The sequence below is a fragment of the Halyomorpha halys genome, unplaced genomic scaffold, assembly GCF_000696795.3.
Source record: "Halyomorpha halys isolate HHAL.00 unplaced genomic scaffold, Hhal_1.1 Scaffold83.1, whole genome shotgun sequence".
Classification (NCBI taxonomy): domain Eukaryota; kingdom Metazoa; phylum Arthropoda; class Insecta; order Hemiptera; family Pentatomidae; genus Halyomorpha; species Halyomorpha halys.
In genome coordinates, this window is record NW_027115065.1 from 861,904 (window position 1) to 873,623 (window position 11,720).

An 11,720-nucleotide genomic window follows, 5' to 3' on the forward strand; every position below is an offset into this window, starting at 1 on the left:
GAGGATAAGATAACGGATGTTGATTGAATAATATTAGACGGAGTGGAAGGAATAAGGGAGTGAGGTAAAGATTTATGAATAAGGATACAAGAACCTGCGTGGGATGTGTTGTCAGGGTGATCTGTTCTATATGTTATGTAGTCGCGTATGTAGAAGTAAGAATGTTTAGTGAAATGGGTTTCAGTAATTAGTGCTATGTCGATGAATTGTTCATGGAGGAATATGTCAAGTTCGTCTCGGAGAAGGAAATAATAAAAATAAATTTTAATTATGAGGAAGATGGTCATAAATGCGGTCACAAGAAAACAAAAATAGTTAAAAATTATTTATTTGTCGACGTTTCGCCTCATTTTGCAGAGCTTCATCACGGCAAAAAAAAAATATACAAAAATAATTAAAAATATTTTGACCTCATAGGTTAAAATACAAAAGATAGATTAAGGTAGGGTTAAAATTATATAAATATAAGTGAAAACAAAATAATATACAAATGAAAGAAGAATAAATAAAATTGAAAATGATAAACATATAAAAAAATAATAATGGTAAAAGCCATGATTTTTTTTTTTTTTTTCTTAAAGGAATTAAACTCCAAAATGTTATTAGAAATTTTATTATATCAGAAATGAAACAGAATAATACATAAGATTTACATTGTTATAATAACCGAAATTTTATTGTTTTACCTTATTTCTAATCATTTAATCAGTTTTAGTGTGTCAATATAATTTCTTTTGAATATATCATATTTGTAATTTTTATGAGAAGAAGATGATTGGAGATGTGGTCAGAGAATAACACAAACAAGTTCAAAAACTGAATTAATATTTTCCTTTTGTTAATTAATTTTACATATTATCTTTCTCACTTTTTAATTTTTCATTAATTTAATTTTAAATAATTTTCTTTATGAACATATATTTTACTAACAATATTTCCTTACTAATTTTCTTTTTGTACATATATTTACTAACTAGGTTTTTTTCTTCTTAATATTCATATTTCTATATTCCTTTTGTATCATATAACTTTATATTTTATTTATTTTATCCTATTATTTTACTTAAATATTTAATAAATTAGATTTATATTTTCTTTCTCACTTTTTTCATGACTTTAATTTTAAATAATTCTCATTTTGTACTTATATTAACTGACTAGGTTTTCATATGTATATTAATTTCTATTTCTTTCCTCTTTCTTAATTTTAATATGACTTAATTTTTAAAGCCTTTAACTTCTTATAATACTTTGACAATATATCTTGTTTCAACAGTATTTATTTATCTATAATGTCTGTTATTTTTTTATTATTCTTTTATTCATTATGTAGTTATCATGTATTTTGTCCTTAGCCCTGATGAAGGCTAGAAATTCTGGCCGAAACATTGGCACGATTAAATATGTGTTTACTTATTTGTGCTTTCCATTGACCGAACCCCCAACCATCTTGAATTAATTTATATATATATTCACGGTCATCTATAAGCTCATCTCTCTGTAATCATCCATCTGTAAATATGGTATAAATAAATACTTAGAAATCTAATAATTTTGCATAGTTGTGGAAGTTTGTATTATTATTATCATTTAATAAAAATATTATTATATACAATTTGGTATAAAGATGATTATTTCAAAATCATTATTATTATATCCAAAATTAATAACAAATTATTAAATGAAACATATAAAAATTAATGAATATTATGCTAGAAGTAATAACATTCTTAATAGTAAAAAATTTATCTTAAGAATAAAAAGAAGAAAATATGCTGTTAGTGCTAGAAACAATCAATAGAGTGCTATAAAGTAATAGTACCATATGGTACCAACAGATAGCGTTAGAACACTAGTTTGATTTAAAGTTACGTTAGCACAATAATTTTCCTTTTTGGGCTAAGTTGTTTGGAATCGAGTAATGGATATTATCATGTGTTAAGTTTTTAAATTGAATTGTATATTTGTAGTTGTATAATAAGTAAAATTTTGGAATTTCAATTTTTTTTTTGCATAGAATATTAAATTGACCTACAAAATTGGGCAAGTTACAATAATATTTATATTTGGCAGTATAATTAATTTTATTTGCATAATATTATCTTTATAAAATTATATGTACCTATAATATAAATATTTTAAATAACATCAATTAATGATAAAAAGATCAATTGTTCTTCAATAAAGCATCTGTAATGTACAAAGAAATATATAGTTGGCCAGTTATATGAAACTTAATAAACCAAAAATGAATGGGTTTCCATGAGACACATCAAAACATTTTAAAAACATGGATATTAATGCAACGAATTCTGGACTAATGTCAATTTTTTTATTTCTTTTCTTGTAGAGAATTTACTAACCTTCTATATGCTTAAATTTTTATTTTTCCAATTAAGATATATTGGATAATTTCATATTAAAAGTCTTTATTTTATTATGAAGTGGAAATAGTTGACTGTAGATATGTAAGAGGAGATGGTCAGGGAGTGCGGCCAGTATTATTTATTCGTGCCGACGTTTCGACCTGATTTTCAGGTCTTCATCAGGGCTATAAAAACAAAAAGAGATAACAACCATCATTCAGAGAAAAATAAAAACAAAATAAATAATAGACTAATATTTATTTTATTTTTATTTTTCTCTGAATGATGGTTGTTATCTATTTTTTGTTTTACAGCTATGATGAAGACCTGAAAATCAGGTCGAAACGTCGGCATAAATAAATATTCTTTTGTTTATTTATGTTGTTTCTTTGCTGACTGCACCCCCCGACCATCTTTTCCAATCAGTAATCTACGGTAAACTATCTACACCTCATTATAAAAGTATTATCATATTTTAATCAAAATGTTTAATAAATATAAATAATACTGTATAGAGAGAACGGACTGCATTCCAGAAGTCAATAGAACGGGCTAAAACGGAACAATGGAATGTTACAGCAATGACGAAGACCTGAAAATCAGGTCGAAACGTCGGCATAAATAAATAATCTTAGATTTATTTGTGTTTTTCTAGGTTAGTATTTGTGGGTTAGTGGACTTTTGTTGTTTACTACACTTATATTTACAGATTATAATGAGCTGTTATTCCGACCCAGGAATTGATGGTAATAAACTTAGGCTTACTGTGGGAAAAAAAAACCTTTAACAAAAAGTTAAATGACTTGCACTACAACTGAGTACGAGTATAGACAGTTTCTCGACACTTAAATACAATTGGTGAAATAAAAAAGGTACCTTATGAACTTAGTAAGCGGAAATATTATGAGATGCATTTCACTGATGTGGGATATGGGCATACGTGTGATTAAAAGTGTATTGTGTATGACAACAGTCGGTCACATTAAACAACGACGTTTCGGTGCCTCCACCCTATCATCAGGTATCTACAAACAATTCACAATATTAATCTTATGCATAAAACCATTTATAAATATACCACAATTTTTTGAATTAAAAAAAATAATTACCTGATTAAATATACCTTCTAATATCACATCATATTGTTGTCAATTATATAAAAAATTTTTAAAGATAACTTGTTTTCAAGAAGGTAAATTAGAGTTTAGATCTTCTTATTTATAATTATGTATTGAATTTTTATTTATTATTTTTTTATATAATTTATAACAATATGATCATTCTTAATAATTTAAGACTAATAAGGAGAACGGAAAATGTGATATTAGAAGATATATTAATCAAGTAATTGTCTTTAATTTTTTTTTTATTTATTGATATTTACAACTGTATAAAAAATACAACAAGTAAATTTGATCATAATGGCATAATGATAATGATATGATACAGCATGTAGAGAAACTACCCAGTTAGTAGAACTCTAAAAACATTTTACAATATAAGGTCACGAGGCCTTATCTTATAGGCCATCTTCTTTTCAGGCGCCTCGGAGGATAGCCAGGAATGGAAGAGGAAGCAAGGCTAGAAACTAGTGGGTTTGGGTGGTTAGGGAGTTTATAATGGAATGAATGATATCGGATTCGGGCTAGATCGGTTACATAAGGAGCATTTAGGTCTTTATAGATGGTTTTATTAGTAACAAAATAAGGAACATTGAGGATTTTACGAAGGATTTTGGATTGCAAGGATTGGATACGAAAGAAATTCGAAGGTTTAGTGGAGCCCCAAAGCTCAACTCCGTATGTCCAGATGGGCCTTATTATTGTCATGTAGATCAGTCTTTTGTAATGAGTTGGAAGCTTAGACCGTTTGTCTAATAAGTGCTGTAATAGTCGGAATCTGTGTGCAGTTTCCTGTCTTTTCTGTCTTGTGTGAGGATTCCAGGTTAGTCGTTTGTCAAGATGTACATCCAAGATAAGGAATCTGTTCTACAGGGGTAAGAGCCACATTATTAAAGAATACTGTAGGGCAGTCGGCAGGTTTACGACGAAGAGTAAATGTAATTTGATGGGATTTGTTTGGATTTATTTTTATCCTCCAATTTCGACACCATTCTTCGAGGATTGTGATATGGGTTTTTTTTATTAAATTAAAAAAAAATTGTTGTATATTTATTAATTGTTTTAAGCATAAGATTAATATTGTGAATTTGTTTGTAGATACCTGATGATGGGGTGAGAGTGCCGAAACGTCGTTATTTGATGTAATAAATAAAAAAATAAATAAATGAGGAAGAGCACTTTGTATTTATTATATCTAACAATAATTTATATTTCTTTATTATCAGAATGACAATATGTTTCATTTATAGTTATGTGAAAGGAAAATCAGATACCTGTCATAGGAACTCGAAAACATTCATTCTCTCCATTAGTTTATTATTTTTTTTCATGTTATATATTTATCCTGTGTCTCTTACTACTAACAATGATAGATTATAATTTTTTTCAAATACAAAAATTAAAAGTACTAAAATAGGATTCGAATAAAATTTCAATTTTGTATTTATAATTTTATAGAAATAATAAACTATAGTTTAGTAAATTAGGTTTAATTATGCACTTTTTCTATGACAAGGTAAAGAAAGTATTGTGATCGGGTAAAATTTTCAAGAAGATATATAGCATATTGATAATTATTTACTGTGTTATTGTGACCAGAATGAACCCTGTGGGTTCGTGAGCCACTCCAGCGAACGCTTAACCTGTATAAAGTGGGTACCCTTAATTGGGAAAAATACGGAGACTGTAAAAATTACCTCCTTATGAAACCGTTGTTCCTTACAAAGTACTGAACACCGTTGTACAAAAGTACAAATTTTAATTTTATATGACATGTTTGACTTTTTATTTTTATTTAGTCATCTACTGTTTGCAAGTCTGAAAACAACAATACTATTAAAAAAAAGTTACAAGATAGACATTGACACAATTAATCACTTGTCCATATCCTTGCTTTTCACAGAAAAAAAATTACGTATGATTAAAGATAATGATTTAAAATAAATACGTCTTACTCTCAAAAACTACGCTTTTGAAATTTACCGATTTCTTATAGTAATCGAAACAAATTTCTAGACCTCATTCACCGCAATTTTTTATTTCTTTGATGAAAAATAGATATAATTATTAGTCAAGATTGGTGAGTCTTTCAGGTATAGTTAGAGGTAATAAAAATAACGCGTTTCCAAACGTTAAAATAACACTATATTTTCTTGTTGAGCTCAATATATTTAAAACTATCTACACCAATAAAAACTAGAACATCATTTAAAGTAAAGCAAATTTGCTAAAATATGTGCCCTAATAGAACTATTTACCTTCAATAGTTCTCGAGAGATACTTTTTTAAAAAGTAACATCAGATATATTCTTATAACGAATAAAAATACTATTAGCAATGCTATAATTTAAGTAATTGGATGAAATTGAAAATTCAAGAAATTGAAATATTAAATATTCTGGAGTTTGGGAGCGGAGTAGCTTAGTGGTGAGGTCTAACTTCAACAATCCGGGTTTGAATTATCTGACAGATAATTATTAGTTCTGTTACTGTAACCGTGTGCCAACCCTGTGGATTCAGGAGTCCTACGGCCAACCAGCTTCATGAAGTTAACCCTTAATCGGGAAGAAATCTGGCGTTCGAGCGTGATTCTGACTAAATCGCCTCCTTGCACAACCGTTGGCCTAGTAACACAACTTCCTTAGAAAGTACTGCATCCTGACTCTTCATGGAAAGTAGCATTACAGATTTATTATTTAATATTTTAATTTTAGTTTCACAGCATCACATTTATTTATAATTTATAAACCTTTGCAGGGCTATTATACTCAAGTCAGAATGAACCTATAAATTATAAATAATAAGAGAAATTTATTTCTTTATTAATAAATTTGCACTATTATATGTTTAATTACCTGTATATGTCACTATAAAATTTAATAATACTTTGAGATTTTTACTTTGTATGTCCATTTGTACCTGCAATTGCATTAGATACTACCAGTATTTCTAAATAATTTTTTTAAAATATTTATTTCTTAAAATTGACAATTTTATAAAAAAAAAAAAAAAAAAATACAATACGTAAATGTGATAAATGTTCCAGAACACATGATAATCTTGGAAAGGAACCACTAAATGGTAGTACTTCAATCATTGCTTTAAAGATAAGATCCCGTGGCCGTCTTCTTTTCAGACGCCACAGAGGACTATCAGGGATTGCTAAGGATGAGAGATTAAGAACTAATGGGTTTGGGTAGGTAAGGAGTTTGGAATGAATAAATAAAACCATCCATTAAGACCTTAACATCCCATTCGTTAAGATTTGGCCCGAAATAGACATACCTGATTCATTCCAAATTAAATATATTTATTATTTTTGGAATACATGTCCCAAGAATCGCGTTAGAATGGCGTAAGTACCAAAAGTGTATTGTTCAGAATAATTTAAACGAACCTCTGTACCTGTTCCGATGCTTTTGAGTTAACATATGTCATGGATTGCTAATACTTTTTGCTAATCTATGACAGAAAGTCGATGGAAGTAGATAGATTTCAACGTTTTGTATGCTAATTACTACCTTTTAAGGATCTATGCACCCTTAATTTCTTGAAAGTTGACGAAAACCTACTAGTACAAGAGCCGGAGAGAAAGAAAAGCAATTTTTTTAATTAAATAAATCCAAAATTTTATTAATTTAATGAAAACTATGTATAATTAATAGTCAAAATTGATGAGTCTGCCAAGTACAGGTAGGAGGAATAAAAAATGACGGCTGTTTCAAAGCGATAAAAATACTAATTTTTTATTCAGAGCTATCTATATCTTTAAAATTACAACGTTAGAAAACCTAAGAGAACATATTTTAAAGTTGATTAAATTTGCTAAAATATGATCCCTAATAGAGCTATTTACGTTCAATAGTTCTCGAGATATAGCTTTTTAAAATGCAACATTTCATAAAAAATGTGATGAAAAATCAGTTATTAGTGAATTTATTTTGAAAAATCTATATTTCAAAAATGATTCAACGTACTGAAATCTATTAGCACTCAAATTAAAACTAGTTAAATGTACTATAAAGTAGTTTATTACCTTTATCTTTTAAGTAGTAGTAATGTTTATGATAGTTGACAAAATTTATTCAAAAAATGTCAATTTCTAGTTTTCTTCGGATAAAATTTTTGGTAGTTGAAAAAATATATCTCAAGATCCATAAGATTGCACATATGTCTGTCAGCATTCAAAATAAAGGTAATTTACCTTATTATAATGTAGTTTAAGACACTTCTCTTCGTAGAGGTAGTAATGTTTATGATGTTCATATATGAATATAAATTTTGGCAAATGAAAGTTTGTCCGAACTAATATAAATTAATTTATTTTTGCAAATATTATAAATATTAATACTCCTAGCAAGATGAACTTCATAAACTACTTTTTTTTTTTTTTCGGCCAAGACTCCCATTGGAGTCCTATACTGCCTAACCATGGTTGGGGGTCAAAGTTCTTCATTTTGTGGGACCACCACTCAATGAAAAATGTCGACGTCCCCGGCCGGATTCGAACCGGCACCGCCAATAGACATCAAATTGGTAAGACTGTGTCTTAACCACTGAGCTATGGGCGGCCCCATAAACTACTTTATAATACATTAAACTAGCTTAAATTTGAGTGCTAATAGACATCTGTACGTCAAATGGTATTTGAGATATAAATTTTCAAAATAAATTCACTAACTTTCAGCACTGTTCTTTCAGTACATCCCATACATTTTTATGAAATGTTGCTTTTTAAAAAGCTATATCTCGAAAACTATTTAACGTAAATAATTCTATTAGGGTTCGCATTTGATCAAATTTACTCTTCTTTAAATGACGTTCTCTATAATCGGATAGGCAGATGATTTTTTTTCTAATACTTACTCATGTTCTTAAACGTCTAGTTGGAATACTGACATTTCACATCTCGGAGGAAGCCGGAGTTATTTTTTCTAATCATAGCTGTTCTCAATGCTTATTTAAAATTCGTGACTTATAACGCTCTAATTTATTTTTTTTGTCCAGTTTGACTTATGTGTGGCTTAGTTGACCATCATAGAGCATGGGAAAAAATTGATAATTCTTCTCTCCCTTTTTTACAATTATATATCACTCATATAGAATAGTTCATAATTTAGTCAAACTGCCTGTATTCTGACAGTGAGCCTAAATTAATGGGAATACCTTAGAAACAGGAACAAAAATCATGCTGTTCCTAGATCCTGTAGCTCATATATTGTGAGAACCTAACCTAATAAAATTAATTTATTTTAGCTTGAAGAAGTTTGTCGGGGGGTGTGGTCAGAAAAGAACAACATAAATAAACAAAAGCATATTTATTTATTTTATGCCGACGTTTCGACCTGAGTTTCAGGTCTTCATGAGGGCTATAGAACAGAAGAGATAACAACAACATTTAGAGTAACATACAATTGAAAAGGAATAGTATACAAACAAATTTAGAATTATATAAAATATTGAATTAAATCATAAATGATAAAAAATGATAACTGATAATTGAATAGTACAAAATTTTTAATTGATTGATATTTGTGGAATTGTATGGTAGTAAATTGAAAACAGTGACTAATATAATATCATGTAGGTAAGAAGATATGTATAATATAAGATATGCAAGTAGTGTCTGAAAAAATTGAAAAATTAAATAAATAAATGGAATCTACAAATTGAAAATTATGACAAACACTGAAAATAGTGAGTGCCTTATATCTGAATTACATTGTGAGTATTAACTTATATATAGGTATATAATAATAATAATAACTTAGTATAGGTATATAAGTTAATACCCACAATGTAATTCAGATATAAGCCACTCACTATTTTCAGTGTTTGTCATAATTTTCAATTTGCAGATTCCATTTATTTAGTTAATTTTTCTATTTTTTAGACACTACTTGCATATCTTATATTATACATATCTTCTTACCTACATGATATTATATTTCATCTCTCACTGTTTTCAATTTACTACCATACAATTCCACAAATATCAATCAATTAAAAATTTTTTACTATTCCTTTTCAATCGTATGTTACTCTAAATGTTGTTATCTCTTCTGTTCTATAGCCCTGATGAAGACCTGAAACTCAGGTCGAAACGTCTGCATAAAATAAATAAATATGGTTTTGTTTATTTATGTTGTTCTTTTCTGACCGCACCCCCCGACAAACTTCTTCAAGTATTAATCTAGGGTCAACTATCTACATCTCATTAATTTATTTTAGCAAATATCATGAATATTAAATACTTCTAGCAAAATAAACTTCATAAACTACATTAAACTAGCGTGAGTGCTAATAGATTTCAGTACGTTGAATCGTTTTTGAGATATAGATTTATCAAAATAAATTCATTAACTTCTGATTTTTCAGTGCATTTTTTCTGAAACGTTGCTTTTAAAAAGCTATGTCTAGGGAACAATTGAAGTTAAATTAGGGCTTATATTTTACCAAATTTACTTTAGTTTAAATGATGTTCTCTTAGGTTATCTAGTTGTGTTGGTAGTTTTAAAAATAGAATGAAAAACTATTTTTTTTTTTTAATGTTTTAAAACATTTCCCTACTTACGCTTGATAAATTGGAGTGAAATAACTGCCTTTTTTCTCCTCTTGGGCTCTTGTACTATATGGTTTGTGCGAAATTTTCATAGGGATCAGTTTTTTTAATTTAATTTTATAAGATTTTTTTTTATTATCTGAAGCAATGTAATTTCAAAGTTGATTGCATTAGATGTTTATTCCTGAGACTAATAAGGCAGTGACAAATTAATTTTTTTTCTATTCCAGTGATCAGTGTCTTCTTTTAATTGACCATGAATATGTGCCTGAGTGTATTAATTGAAGGACGATTAATTACAGGCTTAGTAATTAATTATTAATATCGTCATTAGTCCGGTAATTGGAACATTAATAAGTCCCTTGAGCGAGATTATATAAGATAATTTTGATTCCGAAGGACGTTCAGTCCTGCTTTCGAAGACAGCCATGAGTGACCAAGCGATTGAGGACTCAGAAGTTCTGGATGGTCTTAATATCAGATATCTCAAGTTCTTCGGATTATGGAAAGTCATCAACGACTTCAGGATGACGGGGAAGAGAAACAAAATTATCAAAATAAAAGTATTTATAACATTCGCCTTCGCACTGCCTTATATATTCTGTCAGTCTATGAGCTATTTCGTTATAAATGTCGATTTACAAAAAGCTATATTTTTAAATCTGCATTTGTTTCCTGGTACGCAGATGTGTTGTAAAATAATCGTATTTTGGTTCAGGATCGGTAGTCAGTGCAAGTTGTTCAACTTATTAAAAAAAGATTTTCTGTCTGTTCCGAAGGGAATGCAAAGTAAAGCTAATAAGATTTTTACAAAAATTACAAGAAGAACTAATGTGCTTTGTATGGCCGCTTTCGTTGTAAATGCCAGTATTGTAATATTGTCCATCGTAGATCCTGGAATATCCGTAGACTACATTCTTTACCACACCGGAGACATGGCGGCGGTTACGACAGGCAAGAAGAAGATCCTCGGCGGCTGGTATCCGGTACCGATGTCAGAGACGCCTTACTACGAAATAATTTTCGTTTACGAAGCAATTGCTGGATCTTGGGCTGGAATACTTCTTGCTGTGTATGTCTGTCTGTTTTATCAAGTACTCATGTGTCTGTATGCTCAGTTTACTATCTTGGACCTTAAAGCGTCTTCTTTGAAGATTAAACCTATCAATTCTCGAAGAAAATATAAAATAAATAGCCAAATTAACAGTTCGATGTTGAAAGAATTGTATGAAATTTTGCAAGAACATCAGAAACTTCTAAGGTATCATACTTAAGTTATAATAATAATAATAATAAATTATTACATAAAAAATAAAAAATCGTTTTATTGTTCCAGTTATGCTAAAGAACTACGAAGTGTTTACAACCCATTAGTGACTTTGATACTAGGAATTGGCATATTTGTATTAATCATAGCAATTTTTCAATTTCTCTTTGTATGATAAACATTTTAAAATTCTAATGTGTTATTAAATAATTAAAAAATAAATTAATGTAATATTATTTATAGGGAGGAAAGGGTAACCTTATGTTTATATTTAAATCTTTACAATTTTTGGCATACCAATGTATAGAAGTATCCATGTTTTGCTTCGGTTCAACATATATACAGACAGCGGTAAGTTTAAATATGATTATGTATTATAATTTTTATTATTATTTTAATTTATT

At 28.6% G+C, this 11,720-nt stretch overlaps 2 protein-coding genes across 2 annotated transcripts in view; one reads left to right on the forward strand and one right to left on the reverse strand.

The window, feature by feature from the left end:
* The window catches only part of LOC106693004 (odorant receptor 10-like), a 46,615-nt gene that overhangs the window by 20,557 nt on the left and 14,338 nt on the right, over window positions 1-11,720 (reverse strand). The gene's annotated exons all lie outside the window — the stretch shown is intronic.
* The window catches only part of LOC112211180 (uncharacterized), a 2,621-nt gene continuing 1,378 nt past the window's right edge, over window positions 10,478-11,720 (forward strand). The window contains exons 1-3 of the mRNA XM_024362381.2: window positions 10,478-11,310; window positions 11,386-11,485; window positions 11,560-11,667. Coding sequence (XP_024218149.2) covers window positions 10,478-11,310; window positions 11,386-11,485; window positions 11,560-11,667 — 1,041 coding nt within the window. The remainder of the gene's footprint in view (window positions 11,311-11,385; window positions 11,486-11,559; window positions 11,668-11,720) is intronic.